This window comes from Patagioenas fasciata, chromosome 1 (assembly GCF_037038585.1).
Source record: "Patagioenas fasciata isolate bPatFas1 chromosome 1, bPatFas1.hap1, whole genome shotgun sequence".
Lineage (NCBI taxonomy): Eukaryota > Metazoa > Chordata > Aves > Columbiformes > Columbidae > Patagioenas > Patagioenas fasciata.
Window position 1 is genome coordinate 153,319,469 of NC_092520.1, and position 22,893 is coordinate 153,342,361.

General features: G+C 44.7%; 1 protein-coding gene across 6 annotated transcripts in view; it reads left to right on the top strand.

Annotated features, from left to right (window-relative positions):
• The window catches only part of HIPK2 (homeodomain interacting protein kinase 2), a 140,016-nt gene extending 121,590 nt beyond the window's left edge, over nucleotides 1-18,426 (top strand). For all 6 annotated transcript variants that reach the window (XM_071798167.1, XM_071798179.1, XM_065840206.2 and 3 more), the window contains 3 exons: nucleotides 8,325-8,572; nucleotides 9,569-9,729; nucleotides 11,464-18,426. In XM_071798167.1, the coding sequence (XP_071654268.1) occupies nucleotides 8,325-8,572; nucleotides 9,569-9,729; nucleotides 11,464-11,931 (877 nt within the window). In that variant the 3' untranslated portion in view covers nucleotides 11,932-18,426. The remainder of the gene's footprint in view (nucleotides 1-8,324; nucleotides 8,573-9,568; nucleotides 9,730-11,463) is intronic.
• The last annotated feature ends 4,467 nt before the right edge of the window (nucleotides 18,427-22,893 follow it).

The window sequence follows — 22,893 nt, forward strand, 5'->3', positions numbered from 1 at the left end:
ATATCTAAGACCAGGTTCTCAGCTGGAGTAAGAATGTAGCTTCCAATCTAGAAAGCCGTATCAGCATTTAATGCCAATGAACTTTGCCCCTGCCACAGTATGAGGTCTTTTTCATTGAAAGCATGTCACATTTGGGAAAGTACCTCCTAGTCTTCTTATGTATTTTTTTGGCTCCAAGAAAAATGGAAGTGACAGTGAAGTATGTTCTTTACTCTAATCAGTGCCCAGGTGTTCAGGATCTGAGTCAAAAATGAAACTGTGCAAAGAATGCACTGTCTCACCCATATTTATGCAAATGTTACCTTGTTGGGTAATAAAGAATAACTTAAAACACACTATGGTCACATCCTAAAAATATTTCCTTTTCTTTGTTGATTTCATAGCATGGTTGGGGTTGGAAGGGATCTCTGGAGATCATCCAGTCCAACCCATCTGCTAAAGCAGATTCACCCAGAACAGGTCACACTGGAATGTGTCCAGGTGGGTTTTGAATGTCTCCAAAGAAGGAGACTCCACAACCTCTCTGGGCAGCCTGTTCCAGTGCTCTGGCACCCTCAAAGTAAATAAGTTTCTCTTCATGTTTAGATGGAACCTCCTGTGCTTCAGTCTGTACCCGTTGCCCCTCATCCTATCACTGGGCACCACTGAAAGGGGTCTGGTCCCATCCTCTTGATACCCACCCTTGAGATATTTGTAGACATTGATGAGATCCCCTCTCAGCCTTCTCTTCTCCAGGCTGAACAGACCCAGCTCTCTCAGTCTCTGATAAGAAAAATGCCCCAGAACTCTAACCATCTTTGTAGCCCTTTGCTGTACTCCCTCCAGTAAGTTCCTTGTCCTTCTTAAACTGGGAAGCCCAGAACTGGACATTCTGGGTTAGAATACAGAAATCATATGGCACTTGAGAGATCAGTCAAAGTTGATTGTGTGATCCCATCTAAGTGATAGCAGTGGTGTCTTTCCATTAACTTCACTGATGTTGGATCAGCTCCTGAATTTGCTACAGCACTTCCTCCTCCTATTTCCTCTGGGGTTAGAAATTTCTCTCTGACCCATGAGACTAAAAATGTTTACTCTATTGATTGCTCAGCCAAGATTGTTTAGAGCTACATGTGGTTGTGAGAAGTGGTAGATCCTTTGGCCATATAAGAGTTCGTAAGTCTCAGTTTGAGAAGGACTGGTAATGCTGATAAAAAATTATACTGCTGATGCAGTAAAGGAGCCCCACAGCTTGGATTTACTTCAACAGAAAAGCCTCTCTGTAATACCACAGCAGCAGAGAGAGCTTTTCTAGGACAGAGGGTGCAAGTTTTTATTGACAAAAGAAAAATCTGAAGAATTTGGTGTGATATGGGAAGAATTTTCCTTTTCCTTTCCCTTTCATTTCCTTTCGAAAAGCACGGATGTTCTAGTAGGGTATTTATGAAATAGCATCTGGCCAGGCAGTCAGGACAGCATGTTGCTCGTTCTTTGCTCGATCAGTATAGCTTGGTGTAATCTTTTTAAAATCAATAGTCATCTGAAAATGTTGGGCTCCTGTTGAGTAAAGGTGCTGGGGAGGTGTTGTGAAGTGGATTCTGGGGGACATGTTCAATGGAGCCTTGTCAAAGGGAGCCATCTGCTGGGCCCCAGCCCCATGCCTGGGGCAAAATCACAGAGAAGGGACCTTGGGTACAGTTTGGCAGGGACGTCCGCAAATAAGTGGTCAGAGATTTTTCAGGGGGCAAGTGTCTGATTTTAAAAGTCAGTTTGTCAAAAACAAGGCTTTTTGCAGGCTACCTTGAGATTTTTCTAGGAATATCCCCAACACAGTGAAATCTGGGGAAGCTTCAAAACTGCAAAAAGGTTTTAACTTTTTTTTTTTTTAAGGGAAAGAAAATGTTAGGTCACTAACTAATTAAGGGGAAGACTTCTTTTTCCTGATTAAGTGAAGCTTTTTTCTTCTTCCAGAAAGTAAGAAAATAATAGAAAACAAATTTTGAAATGGGCAAAATAAAAAGGGAACACTTTGACTGTCTGTTTTTACCTGGTTTTTGATACCCACGAAGTTTTGCATGTGACATTTTGTCTCATAGAACAGTAGAAAAAAATTTGCATATGAAAAGCACTATGTGGATAGGGAACAATTTTGTGACTCTGTTTATTTATCTAGACTCTCAGTTCAGTGTCCTTTACAAAGAGACTCTATAGGCCAAAGAGGTGTTTCCTGCTGTGCTGGAAGATAAAACCGTGATTGGTATTTATTCTGGAAAGAAGAATTTAGGTCTAACCATTACCTGTAAAGCACTGCAAAGAGTAAAAACAAGACTGTAGACCTGATATTTTTCTTATCAGTTTATCCCTCTGAAGTTTCTCTACTCGCTCTAGCAAGAAAGTCAAGCAGACAGACCAACAGCAATTGGAGGACACATTAAGAAAGCAGCAAGTAGCAGGGGTTAAGTATTCCCCAGTATGCAAGTTCACATGGTGCAGTGGTTTAAATATAAATCCTCCCTTGATTAAATATTTCTGAAGCTTAGCAGTAGAGAAAAATTAAGCAACAACTTAAACACAGAGCTGAGAGGAACAAGTGGGGATGGACTTTTTATCAGGGCCTATTACAAGAGGACAAGGGGTAATAGTTTGAAACTAAAAGAGGGGAGATTCAGGCCAGACATGAAGAACAAATTTTTTACAATGAGGGTGGTGAAACCCTGTCCCAGGTTGCCCAGAGAGGTGGTAGATGCCCCATCCCTGGAGACATTCAAGGCCGGGCTGGACGGGGCTCTGAGCAACCTCATCTAGTTGAAGATGTCCCTGCTCATGGCAGGGGGATTGGACTGCATGAGCTTTGAAGGTCCCTTCCCACCCAAACTATTCTGTGGTTCTATTCTATAAGTGCACTCTGGGGTGGCTGAATGGCGACTGGGAGGGAGAGCATGCGCAGGGCTGTGCCAGTGGTGCAGTGAGGGGTGCGTCCATGTCCTGCCATGGGCCACATCACAGAGTATGGCAGGAGGGAAGAGTGGAAGGAAAAGGCAGTGGAGGTGCCCACTGTGATGTGCCTAGATGACGTCCCATCCAAGCAACAAGTGCAACAGCCAAGGAAAATATGACTTTCTGAAACAATACAGTGATGATCTTGAAGTGGGTGGTTTTCAGGGTGGTAACACCTCTCCAGCTTGGCTTTGCGTGGGATCCTCACAGTAATCACTGTCTACCTGGGCAAGAAAGGCTGGACCGCAGATGTCACCTGAGCATACTTGGCCATCTTCACTGGCCCAAAATTCTTGCAGGGTGGAGGTTTTTTTTCCTTTTTCTTAAGATGATAAACTGTACAGTGAAGTCTCTTTGGGAGTCTCACCTTCATAACTGAGCATGAGCTGGTGCAAGTGGTTAATTTACCTTATTCACATCATAGTCCAGTGGTTGTGGAGCCTACTTCACAGGACTGTCATTCCCCTTACGCACAGAAATTGCTGGCAGGCTCAAACCAGGTGTTTTTGCCAACTTGCTGATGTGCATGTGTGAGGGTCAAAATACCACTTGTGATTCTCCTTTTGACATCTAGCCTATTGTGGCTATGTTATGCTGTGCATTGTAATGCACTGACTCTGCATAGCAATACGTTGACTAACCACAGTCATCTGGTAAAAGGATTGCTGCCTTCCATCTCCAGAAGACAGACCGATATGCAGCTAACACTTAAAATAACAGAGATAGACTGTAGGTCTCTCGGCAAACCTTCAGCAACAGGACATTTACAACCTGCTTGCGATTCAGTGTATATGACTTAAATAGCTACAGCACATACTGTATAGTCTAATAAAATGGCCTCAGTATAGTGCTTGATAAATAATTCTTACCATCACAAATTCGCAAAGAAGGTGAGAGCAGATTAACAGGACAGGATAGAAGCTGAGCTGGAGAGGGGCATGTTCTCAGCACTGAGCTATGCATGGCGTAAGATTTCAACGTGAAGAGAGCGATTGCAATTGTAGCATGAGTTTTTGCTGGCTGACTCTATATTTGCCTAGAATAGGTGAATTATTCTGAAGCAGCAAACTGAAAAGGTTGCGTGTTATCAAGTTTTCAGAGACCTGGACCAGTTCTTTTTGTGAGGTGATGTAAAGCTAACGTGACATGGTGTACACATACACCAGTCCGAAGGCACGGTTGTGGGGTGGCTGCCTTTTCCCCCAAACCTAGGACATGTTGGTGACCTTCAGAGCAGAAAGCCTTTGTTGCTGTAGTGTCAGCCACACTGAAAGGTTTGTATCTCTTTGGGTGAACTGCACACTGAAGAACTGTCCTTAATAGACTTAATTTGCTTTTTCTGGGATTCTGGTGTAACTCAAGATCTTCAGGATTAAAAAAAAAGATCCTGGTCATGCAGTGCTATCACATACCAAGCTTTTGGGCTGGGCCTTCATCAAGTCAAAATCATCTCAAGTTGCATTGTTACAAGAGCTGTTGTCCCTGTCCTTGGCTACTTGTGTGGTTTCCGCATTGGTTTAATACCTAATTCAGCATCTTTTTCTTAATTTCCTCTGACTTTTTTGTTCTCGACGCCTGCCTTTGGCACCTTTCCATTAGCAGTATCTCAGATGCACACCTTAGTTTCGTTCCCTGCACCTGTGCACAGACTATCTTCTCTCCACTGAACTTTTCCTTGAAACCTTTGCTTGCTGTGGGGAGTGGGAACCCATGTGCATCTCTGCACTGTGCATCCACAAGGGCGATATGTGTTAGGGAGCCATCTCAGCGACCTGCTTCTGCATGTTCGAAGGCACGGTCGTGCTCTGTGTCTGCACATTGGATAGACGTGAATTGTTTCGTGTCCAAGTTTCAGAACAAGCTCTTCGGGACCATGTGGGAATGGGCTACCACTCATAAACTAATAATGAACTTACAAAGCAATGTGTCTTTTGCCAGTTGCTGTTCTAAAAGGGAGGGTTAAAAAGCCTTCCTGGCTTATTGCTTTTCAGTCTGTGCAGATAGATTTGATGCCACTTTGGTAATCTTCGCCCCTCCCTCCTCTGGAGAATTAGAATACACCCACCCACATAATGCAGGCAAGCACACAAGCTGACCAGCAGTACATGCTGACTCTCAACACTGCTAAATCACATATGCTGCTGCTACTGTGCTTGCAGGAGGGAAAGCAATTACTAGGCTTGGAGTGAGCTTAATAGGAAGGGGGCAAGACTTTTAATAGCATTTTTCTGTGTAAGCACAAACATCCCCAAAATCTGGGGCTGAGTTATAGGAATACAACAGGTTTGCTGAGTAGGCAAGTGCTGTGTTAACAGGTAAAATCTCTCAGTCCTGATAGTTCGTGAGCAGGGAAGGTGATACACCAGCCCGGAGCTGACATAGAGAACTCTCGCTTTACTGCAAGGTGGGGAGAGCAGCAGAGTCCCCCAAGGGAGCTGGGAGCAGGACAGTTGCTGGCCAGCAAGAAGGCTTTGGGAAGGGGGATCACTTGCTCTTCTGGGTCGGATTTTCAAAAGCCCACATTTCAGCTTAACATGTACCTCTAAGCCTGTGAATCGGCTGATTTTCAGCATGAGTTGGGCCTTTGATGCTTTTGAACTTCCCACCCTTAATCTCGCAGGCAGCCTGTGGTACAGCAGGTTCTGAGCTCTGGGCATGTGAATAGTCCTGCCCAACTCCTCTGCCTGCTCAAACATCAACCATGGACATTACCTTTCCTAAAGACAAAAAATCCAGCTGCTTTTGATGGGACTCCCTGTGTGCTTGAAATGGTGCAGCCTGCCGAATCAAGAGGCTGATCACTTAGGGCCTAATCCTGCAAATATTTACCCATGTGCTTTAGCTCTGTTACTTGGAATCGTCCAGCTGACAGGTGGATGACACATATCAGTAGTGCTAAGCACTTGCGTAAGGCCTGGTAGGACCATAGCTCTGGTCCTTCTCAGTTTCCCATCCATGAAATGAGTTTAATATCCTGCTACGGTCCCTTTGGAATGGTTTGTGTTTGGGGTCACTTCTTTGTTCTTATTGTAACTAAGGAGCTATAAGGAGAAGACTTGAAGGAGAGGACTCTTCATGGTCCCTGCTTTGACAAGGCCTCAGTCAAACTGCTGAAAAATATGCCCATTCTAAAACAATAAATAGTACAGATTACACAGAAAAATACCCTTCCAGTTCTACATCTCAAACCTTCCCATGTCAAGTGTCAGCCAAGAACAAGTATTTCCAGTTCAGCAGCTCAGACACTTATGTGAGGAAGGGACTGTAAAAGAATAGCTAGACCTTATCAGTTGTCAGCAAACTCTTTAGTGACTTGATTTTTCTTTATAAAATGCAATAACTGTCAGAGGTAGAGAATATATATCTCTTCTCAACTGTCAGCCAAGGGTAGCTGCAAAGGGCAAGCAGTGTGGATACTCATAAATGTGTGATTACAGACATTTCTACTGAAGGAGAGAGGAATATTGATGCAATATTCGTCATTTTTATTGGCTTAATAGTCTGCTTTCGTAGCACCATATCCAAACTGCTACATCTTTCTTCACATACGGTAGCTGTCCATCCAGGCTACGCTGTTGCTCTTCCCATTTCTAATCCAGCACTCTCCAGCGCCTTGTGGAATGCCAGAATACAAGGGTTTGCTGTCACACACCTTCCCTGTCAAAAAGATCCCTGCCCTTGCAAGGCGTGCTTTCAGCTTCCAGATTGCTCTGGGATAGCTTCCCCTCCTTCTCTGTCATCTGCCTTGTTTCAAGCTTTAGAATAGCAGGAGCCTCTCAAGATGTGTTTTTTGCTGTGTGTAGAACAACAGGATCTCTTTGGGGCACACCAGGATCCTGTGATGATAGTCTGGGAGAAGGCCGTGTGATGATAACTTGTTTGTGAGTGCAGTGCCCCAAGGTGTTCTTTGATGGAGGAGGTGATAACTTTCCAGTGACAAGTCTTGGGAGCGGGGTGGTAAGCTGCAGTTTGTGAATGCTGGCGGAGAGGCTTTGGGATGGACAAGTGGAAGGGAACCCACCAGTGCTCCTTTAGCGCTGTGGAAAATAAATAGGGCAAAAAGCATCTTTGGAAGGAAGCTGTTCTCTGGTATCTGCTCCACCTTTCCCTGGGTAAGGAGTGATGCTGAGATTAGGGAACAAACGGCTCCATCACAAACTAAGAGTAGATTAATCAGCTGTTCCCTGGACTGGACTGGCCAGAGTGAGGAGATGGAGAGGAAACTCCATGGGAAAGGGATCTCTCTCTCTTTAAAGTGCACATTCAGGAAGTTAAGGGATGGATTCCTCTTTCTCCATGGCATTTCTGTTCCTGTTGGGGCTGTTTCCACCATTACACCTAATTACTTAGCTTTTTATGTGCTATCCATTTCTTTTCATAATTTTAAAAACTTCAGTTGCCATAACAACATAATGCAATCAGTGAAACATAGCAGCTATTTTCTGTAGTCAAGGTCTGTGCACTGTCAAGGATGCAAACCATTTAAGCAAATCTTCACCATCCCCCTTCCTCCCCCCTCTTTCTTGCTCTCTCTTTTTCTCCCTAAACAACCTCATAACAGGAAGGAGAAACCATCAGGAATAATTAGACACAATAGCAGAGCAAATCCCAATCGTACTCATGCAGTCTAGTCTAATGAACTTCTAGCAGTAATCTTGGAAGTGTTGATGTTCCTTTTTAATCACTTTTTTGATGTCATAGATAGATTAGCTGCAGCAAGACCTTGATAATCCATGCTAGAGTCAGAAGACTCAGTGCCTATTCAGAGAAAGAGAAAAAAAAGCAGAAGCTTTATATACTTTGCTCATTTTTTCTTCATACATGCCTCAGTTTCAAATGCTTATTGAGAATATAAGTCCATTGTACCATATTAGTAAATAGCATTGAGTGTATTTTGTAGAATCATGGGAATTGAGCATGAAAAGTCATAGCATCTATTATTAAATCATTGCTGGAAGGCTGGGAGAAACCACCACGTTTTTGTGTGGGTGGTGAGACTTGCAACAAAGCATAGTATAACTGCTGGGCTTCTACTGCACACATCTATATATATATATAAAGCAGTCTGAAAATAAATCTGGCAGTCTGGTCCAGAGCTATTCTAAGCAGTGTGAATATAAGATCTATCCACAATGTCTTACTCACTCCTTGACCTCCATGAAGGCTTTCCTGGAATAGCAACGAGTGAATTTGGAAGCCTGGGATTTGGCTTTAGCAACCTTTATCTGGCAGAGGACTGAAGAGTGTGTTGCCTTTACGATGCTGGTCAGCCGCGGGCAGAGTCTTCTGGTGGTTGTCCAGTCGATCGTTCCCCATTAACTCTTTCCACTTGTGTCCTTCTGTTTCAGCACCTTGTCCAAGCAAAGGAAGAACGTCATCAGCTGTGTCACCGTGCATGACTCCCCCTACTCCGATTCCTCCAGCAACAACAGCCCTTATGCCGTGCAGCATCGCGCGGGGCAGAATAACGGGAACACCTACGACACCAAAGGGGTTCCAGAGACTCACTGCAGTGGGAACCCCCGAACCATCATCGTGCCACCACTGAAAACCCAGGCCAGTGAGGTGTTGGTAGAGTGCGATAGCCTGGCACCAGGTAAATTGCACCTCTTCCGTCAAGAAAATTAGTAAGAAATAAATGATTTATCTTCGAAGAATCTCATTGTTCAGTTTCATTTTGTTTGTTTGTTTTGTTTTCCGAAGAAACCGTGCTCCTGCCCTTCTCTCAAGTGACACATCTGTTCTTGGGAGCAATGTTGCATTATTTATGTGCCCTGGTAGACTCAGAAGTCACGGGGGCAAGTGTCGTTCCCCGTTACTTCTGTATAAACCCAAGAACAGAATGCAGCCTTTAGCTCAACATTTGACCTGAGAGGCTCCCAAATGCAAGTGTGAACCTTTGCTGCCTTGCGTTTCTGTAGGTGTACTTTAAAATGGGTAAGAGATTGAAAATACATGTGCATTTTCATCCGAACTTGTTGACGTTTCTGGGAAGAAGGTTCTTCATTGTGGACTGAGGAGGTTTGCTCATCCAGAGCCTCTGCAATGCTAGGTAGTACGATGTGTTGCCAAGGGGCTTACGGTGAAAGTCTGGCCTGAAGCAATTGGCTTTGAGCTACTTGGCAGTCCTTTCTTTTGATGCACTGCTGGTGAACACAAAGGCTCAGAGGGTGAGCTCCCCACCAGCTCCTTCGCCCTCTCTTCCTACTCACTGTGAGGTGAGCCAAGCCAGGGCGTTTTTGTGCTGTGCGCACTATTCTTTCCTTCCTCTCCTTGGGATTTGTGCCTACATCGTACAGTTCTGCTGGCAGAACAGTTTCTTACACTTCTGAAGGATCTATAAGGCCTTCTCCAGGCCCAGTTTGGGTCCAGATATCAGGTCTGTTTGTCTACCTCTAGAATAACATGCTGGCTGTGTATATGAAACACTGCTGAGGTATTCTGTTAATTAAGATAAACTGTTTTCTTATCCTGCTTCTGTTGTATGTCTCCTCCCAAAAGCCACTCTGGAGGAGATTCAGTGAGGAAAAGGTAGGGTGAACAATTAAAGAATGTGATGTAAGCTACAAATGTGTTTCCTTTCCTGGCACAGTCACCACCAGTCACCACTCATCCTCCTACAAGTCCAAGTCCTCCAGCACCGTGACCTCCACCAGCGGTCACTCTTCAGGGAGCTCGTCTGGAGCCGTTGCCTATAGGCAGCAGCGACCAGGAGCACATTTCCAGCAGCAGCAGCCTCTTAATCTAAGTCAGGTAAGTCAACAGAGACAAATTTTGGTGGTGTGTCATCCAGCTGTGACCTACCACTCCTCCAACGTGGGCTGTCCTGTTCCAGTCTAACGATAGTTGGGCCCCATGTTGAGTTTGATCACCTTGTTTCAACTTTGCTGCAGACATTGGGTGGGCTGGCGGTACTTTTACTGTGTGTTTTGAAGCCAGATGATCTAACTGTGAGTGGGAATAATGTTAGAGAGAGACGGTGCAGTGGCTCAGACACAAAGGCATGGAGCAGGACCATGTAGGGAGGACTAAATTCTCCTTAGCTATAGGTAACCGTGGGAAGAGTATCTTCCAAGTGAAGAAAGAGTATCTTCCAAGCGAAGAGTGTGGATCAGCCTGGCTGTGGGACTTGGGGAGAAGTCCCCATCAGACATGACAAGGCAAAGCCTCTGTGCATGTGCGTGACCTCATGTAATGAGGTTGATCCATCCCATGATAAACGTAGGCTGAGATCTGGGCAAATCCCATTACTTGGCAACATGTATTTCTCAAGATGCTTCATAACCTGTGGCCACAACGCCCAGAGTCTCACCAGGAGCTTCACTAAATAATGCCCTATTCATGTACCACACCTGGGGCCTCTCTCTGCCTTGAGGTAAGGTCATGAGTGTAGGGAGGTAACAGGACAATTACCAATGTTTCAAGAGAAAAAAGTCTGGAGAGCTCAGAGGACAGTGCTGATTTGCATCCAGAGCTGGATATAAGCAGAACTGTTTGGGTTTTTTTTAATAATTTTGAGAAGAAGAATGTCATCCCCCCCCCTCAAAATGTAGTTGAAATTTTAAAATTTAAATGAACTTGAAATAAAAGTGAAAATGGAGGAAGTAGGTGAGATGCTGTTTGCAGGAGTGGGGGAAGAGTGTGGCTGCCGCATTTTAGACCACAATGACAGCACAGGGAGTGCCTACAAATAGGATGAGAAGGTGTAAAAGACTAGAAGGAGATAACATGGAGCTTTGCCTTTCTTGCCTTCTAATTCCTACTTTGTTGAGTATTTAATACTCTGACTACAAAGGGCCAGGAAAACTCCTTGACATTATTGTGCAATGCAAAAAAAAAACTTAGAAAAATCCCTGAAAAAGTACATTGGTCCTGTCCCACTGCAAGAAATTGCCCATGCTCAAATGACTATAGCTGATTACATGAGGGTACCAGGCACCTGCAGGATCTTATGGGCTGAGGGCTTTATCTTTGAAAAATAAAGTAGTTGTTTTACTAAATGAGGAAATTATAACAGCAAAGACACAAACTGAGCAAAAATAAATTGCCTGTGCCAGGCTTGGTTAGGCAACTTCATTCCCCTGAGAGGTCAGCGCCACCACATTTCATCTGCAGACAGTTCACTAACAGAAGCTGTGCGTTGTGTGAGTGGCTGGACTCATGGAAGATGTTCTTAGGAGCCAAGCGTCCAAAGTTGGGTCTTTGTGGTAGCTGTTCCAGCAGGTTGTGGCTCAAACTCTGCTGTCCTTTTGGTGGCCATTTTGGTGAATGTATGAAACAACAGGGTCTTCCTAGGCTTGGGAGGGACCCTTTGTTGTCACCTGTTTCCCAGGGAAGACTGTGGCGATGCTGAGGGTTTTGGGAGGAGCGCATAGGACTTTCCTGAGGCTGTCCTGGTGTCGCAGGGAGGCTCCCCAGCACCAGTGAGGAGGTGAAGATCCATCTCCCGTCTTGTAACCAGTTATCACTATTGCTGTCTTTCTCCAGGCCCAGCAGCACATCACGACCGATCGCACAGGGAGTCACCGGAGACAGCAAGCCTACATCACTCCAACGATAGCTCAGGCCCCGTACTCTTTCCCGCACAATAGTCCCAGCCATGGCACGGTTCATCCTCACTTGGCCGCGGCTGCCGCTGCTCACCTGCCCACCCAACCCCACCTCTACACCTACACCGCCCCCGCCGCCCTGGGCTCCACCGGCGCCGTCGCACACCTGGTGGCCTCCCAAGGGTCTGCGCGGCACACCGTGCAGCACACCACCTACCCCGCCAGCATCGTCCACCAAGTCCCGGTCAGCATGGGCCCACGGGTTCTGCCCTCACCCACCATCCACCCGAGTCAGTACCAGGCTCAGTTTGCCCATCAGACCTATATCAGTGCTTCTCCGGCCTCCACAGTCTACACTGGATACCCACTGAGCCCCACCAAGGTCAACCAGTACCCTTACATCTAAACACTGGAATAAGGAGGGAGAGACGCACCCGTCCCGGGGGAGCGAGGCGGCCACTTTTGTACTGAAGATACATGACAAACAATGCAATGGGAGGCTCGCGCGAAACTTGAACGAAGGAGACTTTGAGGAAGAAACGAAAAAGAGGAAAGAAGGGGGAGAACCAATTCTACACTTTTTATTTAAAAAAAAAAAAAAAAAGAGAAAATGGAAAAAAAAAAAAAAAAAGAACAGAAAAAAAAAATAACCCACAAAAACCCAACCATTCTGCACCAAACTAGAGAGAGAAGCAGAAGGACCCTCCAGCGGGTCCTGTCTTTTGAAGAACTTCACCAATAGACTTTTAAAGGTTATTTTCATCCAATAGTGAGCTACATTTAGAAATTTGTTGTCCAGAACACCTAAAATGAAATCCATTAGGTTTTAATCCAATAAGTATACGGATTAGGGATTTATCCAGCATTTCAAAGGTTTTATGCCCTATCTTTGGCAGTGGAGTCTGTATCCCAAAGCATACATAAGGTTTTGGATTTTTTTTTTCTGGAAATAGAAAGTGGGTAAGGGAGGCTGAGGGAAGAGGAGAAAATGTTGTCCCAGTGCTCTAAATTTGGATCTAGCAGTGCTACACTTAAAAACATGTCAGCAAAATGGGCCATGCAGCACTGGTCAAGAGCGGAAGCAATGGGGATGTTTCTCCCTTTCCTTGAACACACTGGATAAATCCCTGAGAAATGCTATTCCTCAATGAGATCTGTAATAATGTATGTTGGATTTCAGTTGTGTTTCATTTTATTTTATTTGGAAATGTTCCCTTTCAATCCCTAGCCGTTTTAGTATAGGAGGAGACATTTTAGCTGCCCCCACCACCCCCACCCTGGTAGAATGTAGCACTCTACAGGTCATACGCCCTTTTTACTATTTTGTGTTGAACTTCAACGATACCAATAGACTATTCCTCAATGTGATTGCACAAAGAAAAGTGATATAACATAGGCATGTAACAAATGTGATTGTCCAGGTATGTACGTGTGTGTGCGTGTGTGCGTGTGTGCAGATGCTGCCTTCTCTCTGTGGTGTGTTCCTCGGCACAGCCATTACAACTGTCACAGTCTTAGTTTTACATCATTCCCTCGTAGTGCCTTACCGAACTACAGACGCGGTTTAAGGGTTTACTTCCACTGGTACTCCTAGAAACTGACTGAGGCTAGTCGGAATTTACTCTCAGCTCTTTTTCTGTTGGTTTTTTTTGGGGGGGTTGTTATTGCCGATTTTCTTCTTCTTCTGCTGGTGTTGTTTTGGTTTTATTTTTCCCCACGTTGTCAATCCTAGCTCACTTGTTGAGGTGTTGGGGAAGCTCGTCGGGATTGGAAGTGCGTATAGCTGGGTGTTTTGTCGAGCACTGGATGGGCTGGAAGTGACCAGGTCGGTTGTGGGACCCAGGGTGACTCCCAGAGGGTCTGGGGATTAGTTTGTGGACTGGTCTGTTTCTATCCTGTTGAAATAGCAGGTTTCCTCCCCGGAAACTGAATTCTCATTCTGCTGTTTGCCGACGTTCTCGGTGTGTTGTTGGGAGGACAGCGTCCACCCGCGTTGTCAGGTTGTCCCAGTTGTGTGTCTGAAATGGGAACAAAACTTTAGCCCATGCAAGGGGGAAACACTAGTTGTTGCCAACATCTCTCACTACATCTGTTGATGGAGGGGGCTCCGGAAAGGACTGGAGTCCCAAAGCAAACATGAGAAAATCCAGTTGAGTGAGTCAAACTCAGGTTTCTAAATGAGAAGAGTATCATAATACATTGGGCCTTACCCACTCTAATGTAGCTGTGACCTTGTGTGCTTCCTTCTGCCCTTCTCCCCTGTGCCTGCAGTGGCAGAAGGACCCTGGAATGGGAGAGCACCATGGTCCTGTGGGTCCTCCACACTGAGGAATGCTATGTGGTCATCTTGTTTACTGAGCCTTTCTTACAGCTGGGTTTGGTTCAGAGGGGAGTGTCGGTGGCAACAGCAGTTGCACTGGTGCATCAATATCTGGAATATTCAGAAGTGTCTCTAGAGTACCCTTGCCTGTGGGTGGCCCAGGAAGGAAGAAGAGAGTTTGATAGAGCGTTTCCATGAAAGCTGAAGTATACGTGGCTGCTCAGTTCCACTCTACATTTCCCTGTAATTGGAGCATGAAGTATTCAGGTATTTCATAAGATGCTGGAAAAGATCAGGTTCATTGGCAGGCTGGTGAGGGATGGGTTCACAGGATGGCAGTAAGGAAGGCGGTTCTCTCACGGAGGAAGAGCTAACAAAAAGACAAGCACAAATATATTGTCTTGTGGTAAGTGCTTGGCTGGCCTGGAAGAAGGGATCCCACTATGCATAGGCTGTTCAACAAGGCTGTTATCTTCTGGCAAACCACCAAATAGCCACCCTGGTTGCCAGCTCTGGTTCCTGGGCTACTCTTGCAGTTTTCTTCTCCTGCCTGTCCTTCATTCCAGCTCAATATACTGTACATGAAGATGCGATCTCCCAGCCACCTATGCACCTTACCCCCCGCTTCCTTTGGAAAGACAACATGTCCCCCTTTCGTCTGAGGCAGGAGCATAAAGCCCTGCTCTCTCTGATGCATTCCTCTCCTCTCCCACCAGTTCGGGAGCGAGAGCGTCATGCTGCTTGTGTCATGAGAAGGAAAGATAATGTTATTTTATTGTATGGTTGTTATGATTATTATTTTATTATTATTGTATTTTACTCTGGGTTTTAATTGCACATGCATTCCTTAATCTTTGTGTTATTTTTTTTCATCTTAGTATTGTCATTCTTCTTGTTAATTTTATTTCTCTTCATCAGTGGCATCAGAAGGGTTGCTGTGTTTGTGAAAACTGCAGGAGGAAGGGGAAACGAGATTGTCCCAAGGATGAAAACTCGGCCACCAACTTAAGGGGAGTGAGGCCACTCTCTTGAGAGTGATTACAGCCTTGAGGTACAGGAGTTACCCTCCATGTCACATCTGCATTTCAGAATAAGTCCAGAAACATTCGTTCAGAGGCCAAAACCAAACAGCAGCTAACGTAATGATCTATCAGGAGAGCTGGATCAAAGGCAGGTGAGGACCTGGGTGCCCTGGGATCCAGCTCACCATCACTTTGCAAGTATATATGAGATCAAGACCTAATTGTGCTCCAGGCCATGGTCATTGGGCCCGTTCAATCAAACCAAAGTCACGCTACACATTAAGGGTTTGGTTTTCCTAAAGGAGAAAGCAGATAGATGGCTCTCCAGAAACAGGGCTATCAGAGGAGCAGGGGCAGAGGTGTGAGCGTGGATCTCGGTCCCCTCACGGGACAGAGGATGACGGTGCATGGGTGCCATTAGCTGGGTAAAGCTATTCTGGTTGCTAGAGTTTATGTATTTATGTTTTCGTTTGCATCATTTGCTCTGTTAGAATGGGAGGGAGTGGTGACTGAATTCAAACTCCATAAATAAATGGTAGGACTTCAGTAGAGACTTAATCGTGCACTTGAGCGCTTTGCTAAAGAACGGACTTCAACCCTCCAAGTTAATTACTTGTTTATGTGCTCTTCTGGCCTAGGACTGGTGAAGTGTGGAAGGTTGCAATCTCAATCACAGTAGATTTTTACTTGTATTAATTGCGTTTTCCCTGTGTAGCCGCCTGACTTGTTCTCCCATGTGGGCTCAAACCTGGTTTTGATGGGTGTTTGGCAGCGGAGGTGTTAGAACGGCAGATGCTGGTGGCGAGGCGGGGTGCAGTGTGTGTCGGAGGAGCCACCTTTCACGTTGTCCATGCTGGAGTGGCTGACCTGCCAGCCAGAGGCGGTCAGATGATCGTGGTGATGGGACACCATGATTGCAAGGGTGCACAGCAAAGCTGTGGAATTGCCTCGGCGGTGCAACACTGCTTATTTTTCTGGTGGATATGGGAGAGCTGAGCAACACCTCCTTCCTCAGATCGGTATAAAGGCATGGTGTCGAAAAAGGTGTGGTGTGGTTAATCACAGGTGGGAAAATCTGGTTGTATTAGCAGAGGAGGCAGAAGTTTTGCGTGCTCTCGGTGCAACTTACATAGTAACAGCCAGCTTGTTTTGCTCACAGAGCCCTTTGGAGAGGAAACGGGGTTGGCGTGGTTGGGTTGGTGTTCTTCGTGTGCGTGGGGTAAACGGCATGGAAACTTGAGAGAGGAGGCGAATGTTTAGAATACTGGAAGTTTTATGGGTGGCTTATGGCTGGCACAGTGAAAAAGCGGTCCCTTTCCCCATCATGTTGTCTTGCATTCTTCTCGTGTGGGAAGCAGAAGGAATGACGGACATCGCCTCTCCTCAGCGGGGAGATGTTCAAATCCCTGCTGTGAAACCAGAACACAGGAGGGAGCAGAGAGAACCACTGACATGAGCAGAATGGAAAACTCAAATGGAAGCACTTTCACTGCAGACTGGGCCAAATCCTGTTGTTTGAGAGAGCAAATGCAATTGCATCTTCCTTGGCAGAGTTGTACCTGCTTGCATCCAACAAATTGGACCTTGGCAGGTCTCTCTCTCCCTCTAGTTTGTCGTAATTCACAAAACATTCCAAGAAGGGGACATTTCTGTCTGTGACATTTTTCCTTTGTTATGCTTCCAAGGGATTATGTCTTGTCACTTGGTTTGAAGGCAATTCCATTAGCAAACTTGAAGGGTAGTAAACATGTTTTCTTCTTTTACCAAAGAAACCTTTTAAGAGAGAGAGAGAACGAGACCCCCACCCACTCCAGAAATGAAATTAAGTCACGAGTCATGACCGGCAGGCAATGGGGATAGGCTGCGTAACTCCATCTTTCCTTTCTCTTCTTTTTCTCTCTCAAGTTCCTGTCATTGTTTTCAGTAGCTGGCTTGACAAGCAGAGAAATTCACACTAAATATTGCTGCTATCCTAGACTGTAGGGGATGTCAAAAACTTCATTCTTCTCTCATTGTTGTTCACATTGATTGAAGTGTTTCAGTGGTGACAATGCAGTGTGGAAATGGTAGGCTGCATAGTGGAGATAAGCTTCTGGATGCTCTGCATGCTTCTGTAGCATCTCCTTCTCTGGATTTAGGATGCTGGTTTTGTTTTGTGGATCAGACGCCCAGCAGTGCTGCTGTGGTCAGGCCTTGCACAGCTGGACAAGGGTGTTGGACTGATGTGTGTGTTTCTCCGTGGCTTGGCAATCAGCCCATCAGAGATCTGCAGTGCTACTTGTGGGCTAAATCCTGGATACCTGCACGGAAGGTCTGCAGAAATAATCTTTGTTGAGGGTAGGCAATGCAGAAGGAAAAAGTGTGGATAGGGAACGATTTCCCCCTTCCTGCTGACGGAGCTGTGCCTGCTGTGATCCCATTTCCCATGGGAGCTTCAAAGCAGTGGTTCTGCAGTCCTAGGCATTCATCCATGTCACCCCCACGTTTCACTGATGCTCCTGTGAGGAGAGTCTTTATCCATAGTGCATGGAGTCCCCAACTTCCTGTGGCCCGCTCCTGTGCCTACAAATCATTTTGCTCCCTTTGTAGTCAGGGAGGAGAAGATGGGTCTGCGCTACTGGGCTTCCCCCACTGCCACGCTCCATCAAAGCTCCCTCTGAAGACGGTGAGAGTTTCACACCAGGCTGCAGATGCTGAGGGAGGTAAAACATTTTGGAAGGGTGCTCAAAGCTGTGGCGCTGGTCCTGTTGCACGTGGCTGTGCGTGGGCTCCTTGCTGGAGTCCTGCGATGGACGGGAGGTACTGGGCTCACCGGGCTGGTCAGCGGTCCATCCTTCCCACCACCTGGGAGCGCCACGATGTGTGAGGGACACCGTGATGCCACCGCACTCACCTCCCACCACAAGGGTGGCCCCTTGGAGTGGACAGAGGAGCATCGCTAACTGAGAGCTCCGCATTGAAGGTGTCTTTGGTCCTCGTGACAAATGTAATCTCTGGGAGTGACCCCCAAAGGTGGCCATTACCTGTGAAGAACTGCTGAGGCAGGTGGAGGTGTGAGAACTGGACGGGGAGGTAAGCTGGGCAAATGCTTTCAGTGGGAAGACACGTCTTAGAGCATTTGCGTGTGGTCAAAAGTGAAATTTGAATGGTAGACTGGCTTGGTTCATCAGAAGTCTTAGGAAGCGTACTAGGAGGCTTTGCGTTCGGCATTTATGGTTCGAAACTCCTGTTTCTTATTTACGGGTTAGCTTTGTCCTTCCAGTTTTAGCAGTGCTGCTATAACAGACTATTCGTATGTGTTTGAAGAAAAAGTTTTTGTTTTTAATCTTTTGCTTATCATAGTTAATCTAAGAAAGGCAATACTAAAGGTATATTTTTTTCCAAAAATGATATTTTTTACTGCACTGATAAATATTGTGACATCTCTGTTCTTAACTCTTTCGCTGTGAGGGGAACTGTGTGCAGATTCACACAAACCTTGTAAATACTTGTGTGTACTTCTGACAGCCAGGGATTATCCTCCCTTCCTCCCTTCCTCCCTTCCTCCCTTCCTCCCTTCCTCCCTTCCTCCCTCCCTTCCTCCCTTCCTTCCTCCCTCCCTTCCTTCCTTCCTTCCTTCCTCCCTTCCTTCCTTCCTTGTTCCCTTCTTCCCTCCTTCCTTCCTTCTTTTTCCTTCCTTCCTTGTTTCTTCCCTCCTTCCCTCCCTCTTTTCTTTCTTTCTTTCTTTCTTTCTTTCTTTCTTTCTTTCTTTCTTTCTTTCTTTCTTTCTTTCTTTCTTTCTTTCTTTCTTTCTTTCTTTCTTTCTTTCTTTCTTTCTTTCTTTCTTTCTTTCTTTCTTTCTTTCTTTCTTTCTTTCTTTCTTTCTTTCTTTCACAAGGTTTCCTCTTTGAAACAGAAAGCAATGGGGCAACAATGCTCAGAGCAAAAAGCAAAGCTTATCCCACTTTCAGAACATAGCCAAGGAGTTTTAGCAGTGCTGGCATAGAGTTAATATTTAATGCCGATGCGTTTTGATTTCATTATTACTCTTTTTTCAGCAAACCGTTTGGAAAGGAATAAGGCAGATATAGAAAAGCTTCAGTCTGGAATTCTGATCAGAAATGTTACCCATCTGTTTTATGGCACCTCTGATTTTTCTTTTGTTTTCTTTTTTTTCTAAAGAAAATGTAAAATACAAATAAAACAATGGCTTGCCGCCTGACCTCTAGGCTGGTCGGCCGCTATCCCTGGGGTGCTTGGTGCTCCGGGACCGCCGGCTCCTTTGGAAGCAAACCCACTGATCAGGATTCTGGATTCTGATTGCTACAAAGGGTATCCCCCAGCACCGCGGGATGCCTTCTGGTTTTTTTCCTAAAGAAGGATTTAGATACACTTATATTACACAAACTGTGACCTAATGGCAATAATTACCTCAAATGTGGGCATTCATCCTGGTTTTAGCCTTTTTGAAAACATGTAGCCAGCTCGAACTTCGATTCAAAGACTCTGAACTCCATAGGGGCGGAATAGCGATAAATGCCCACCCTGGTCATTGTTGCTTGAGTGAATTCTGAGGACAGTGAATCTTTAAAAAGAAAAAAAAAAACACAAACCAAGGAATAGATTACTCTTTTATGTATTTTAATCAATTGTGATGTTAAAATGCACATGTAAGTATATATGTTTATAGCTACTGTAAAATGCTTTGGCCTTCTAGAAGATATTTAATGAGTCACATTTTAAACCAATATGAACTGAATTATAGACTGTGGCTACTTAAACAGTTTTCTGGCTACATTTTATAGTTATTACAGTGTTTTATAGTTTACATTTAAACTGGTACTTTTTAAGGGAAATGTTGTGTTTGTAAGTGACACCTTCAAAAACTCAATATAGCTGCCTCTTTTTAATTTTGCCCGTTAAAAATGGAAAAGTACAACTGTGTCTTTAATATGTATATTCTGTTTTGAGATATAACATAGTGTTGGAAGGTCAGTCCAGAGATCAAGTAACCCACTGTATTCTGAAGTCTGGTTGAAAAAACACTCCACCCACTTTGAAGATTTAGTCCAACAGATAAGCTATTTGTTTGTTCACTTGTTTTAATAACGTACTTTATCAGGCTCCTTGGGTTGAAGCAGGGAGCACGATACTAAATTCACTGTTTTATGTAGGATCCTCATCTGGATGAAGATACCCACGTCAGGAGAATGAAGGATATTTCAAAGGAAGGATCGTATTGTACTGTTGATACATCATTAGCCAAATGATTAATTCCTGAGTTAGTGAATGCTTGTTTTATTTGGGGGGGGGTGGGGGGTGGTGTATATGTGTGTGTGTGACAGCCACTCTGAGGCAATGCTGTGATTTGGCTTCCATGTGTTCACCCCTTTCTTACAAACAATGCTTACCACCACAGAAATGTTTTGAACCAGTAAATGAAATACAAAGTTCACTGACCATCTCCTTGTCAGCTCTGTTTTCTCAGCCCATGCCAGTTCCTGTCAATGCTGTTTCCCCGCTGTCATTACCCTGTACTTTGCATTTTTATATATCACATTCCCCCCTCCCCGGTCTCGCCTAGCTGTCTAGTTTCGTCTGCTGTGTTCTTTCACTTGGGTAACCAACGAACATGGTAGGAATATCTGCTGGGCAAAATGGTACTTTGAGCTCATGAAAATACAGGAGTTGGCATTTAAATACAACGTATACTTAATCTGAAGAACCGAGCTTCAAGTGGTGGAGCTTGGGAGGCCTCGGGAGAGCTCCTTATGTGTTTCCCTCGTGCCTGACGGGGCTGTGTCAGTCAGCTCAGAGCGGAGGCAGAGAAAAGGAGCGACGGGCGATGCTTTGCAGTTGGGCGCCGGTGCTGCTCCCAGTACAATCAGCAGCTGTGAGGTCAGGGGAGGGCAACTCGCCTTCTCCTCCTCCCCTCTCAGCACCTTTCCGGGGCTGCTGTGTCGGTCACCCAAAGTGATAACGTGTCACAGCGAGCCGGGACTGCCAGCAGCACTGGGGCCAGCTGGGGAACGTCCAGTCCACCCTTTCTCACTGGGCACCACCACCCAGCCACCACGCTTTGCTGCCTTTGCCACCTGCCCCATCTTCTGTTCCCATGGGGGGAGTCACACCACCCCTCAAATACCAGCAATACTCACATGAAGGAGCCACAAAATCTTATCTAATACTTTGGCTTGCGGCTTGTTAGGCGAGAAGGGATCTCGGATACTGGCAATACACATCCCGTAGGATCTGAATGGTTACATATAGCACCCCTGCCCTCAGCAAGGAAATAAAATGCTTCTGCAATCCTTCCACCTCACGTGGTTACGTACAACACTTCTGGCTTTTCTTTTTCCCCCCTCTTTATCCCTTAAGTGTTTGACTTTTTAAATTTTATTTTATGGGGTTTTTTTGCTCTGTATTCTTCTCAAAATGAAACTTCCACAGATATTCCAGGGCGCAACCATTTCAGGTATAAAAAAGGATCTCCTCATGCCGTGTTTCACCAACAGAGCAATTGAGGCGTTTTGGGTACCAGATTCTACTTGGGCAGAACCAGAATGTAGCCTGTATCTTTCATACCAAATCAAATTTCTGAAAGGAGAGGAAGTGTCATTAATAGCTTTATTAAAGGAGTGTGAGAGAGAGAGAGAGAGTAAAAGAGGGAGCAAGAAAGAGAGACAAAAAAGGGTCATCTCGGAAGGTGAAGAATCTAGACTTCAGGTAGCTGAAAATGAACCAACGGGTGAAACATATTTTTTTATGAGCAGTAAAATCCTTTTAAAAAACAGAACCGGGGAAATGGAGGGAATATTTTATGCCTTTCTACTGCCCACAAGCCCAGCGTACTCTGGATGGAAAGTGGAAGTTAATGTACACTGCACCAAAATTATGAAGGGGAAGAGGAGGGGGGGAAAAGCTGTGAAATGCTATTACAATCGCAAGGGAAAAGATGCCCCAGCTCTGGATCTCGAGTGGTTCTTTCTCTACAGTATCATCTCAGCCCAATATCCCCACAAAAGCCCTGAGCCGTTGTGTTCCTTCACTGTATGGTTTCTGTAATAAGAGTGTTAATCCATGTTAATCTTTGTGAAAATTATTGTGTGCAACAGTATTTTCTTGTGTACTGTTTTTTTTCCTATGTGAATTGTCCCTTTCTTTTTCCTTTTGTTTTTTTAATTTCCCTTTTTTCCTTTTTTCTTTTTCTTTTCTTTTTTTTTTTTTCTTTTGGTAAAGATGTCTTTCTTCTTTTAAAAGAAAAAACAAAAACAAACTGATGTGTTGTAGACCTATATGTAACCTATTCCTTAGTCTCATATTATAGGTATGTTATAAGAATGGATATTTTACTTGGCTTTAGAATGTTTTACAAGAAAACTAATTCTTAACCAATCAAGTTCTTGCTACTAAAAAGAAAATGCTTGTGTTTTTCATCATGACGTTGTGTGCTTCTAATTAATAATCATTTTCGTTGTAGAAAAATGGAGTGAATTTATATTAGTCTTGGAAACTAATAATAGCATTGTAAATTTATGAGATGATTTTAACAGAAAATACATTATAGAAGAATATAGTTATTTTAATTGTAATATTACTAACTGTAGGGTGAGAAAGGAGGTCCCGTTGTGGTGAACTATGTTATAGCTTGTTATTCACAGTTTCTTTTTGATCATTTTTTCGGTCTCTGAGGTGAAATGAGTCATTAATCAGAATTTGTAAACTCACATATGCATATTGTATATGTGTAGAAATGTAATCACACTTTGTCTTGGAATTACATTAAACTGTTTTAAGTCACTGCAAAGTTTGTGTCTGCATGTCTTGTCGCTGGTTAAACTTGGGTCTCAACATTTAGTTAGTTTTCAGTTACTACTATTTAATCTCCCCAGTCTATCGGAAAAACAGCAGTAATAGTATCATTAATAACAAATAGTTTTCCCTTTGAGGTGACACGTTTAGATTTGTGAGATGTACTTTTTTTTCCCCAGGGCAGAAGAGCATCTGCATTCAGATGTTCAGGTCTGGGCTTCCCAGAAGCACAGAG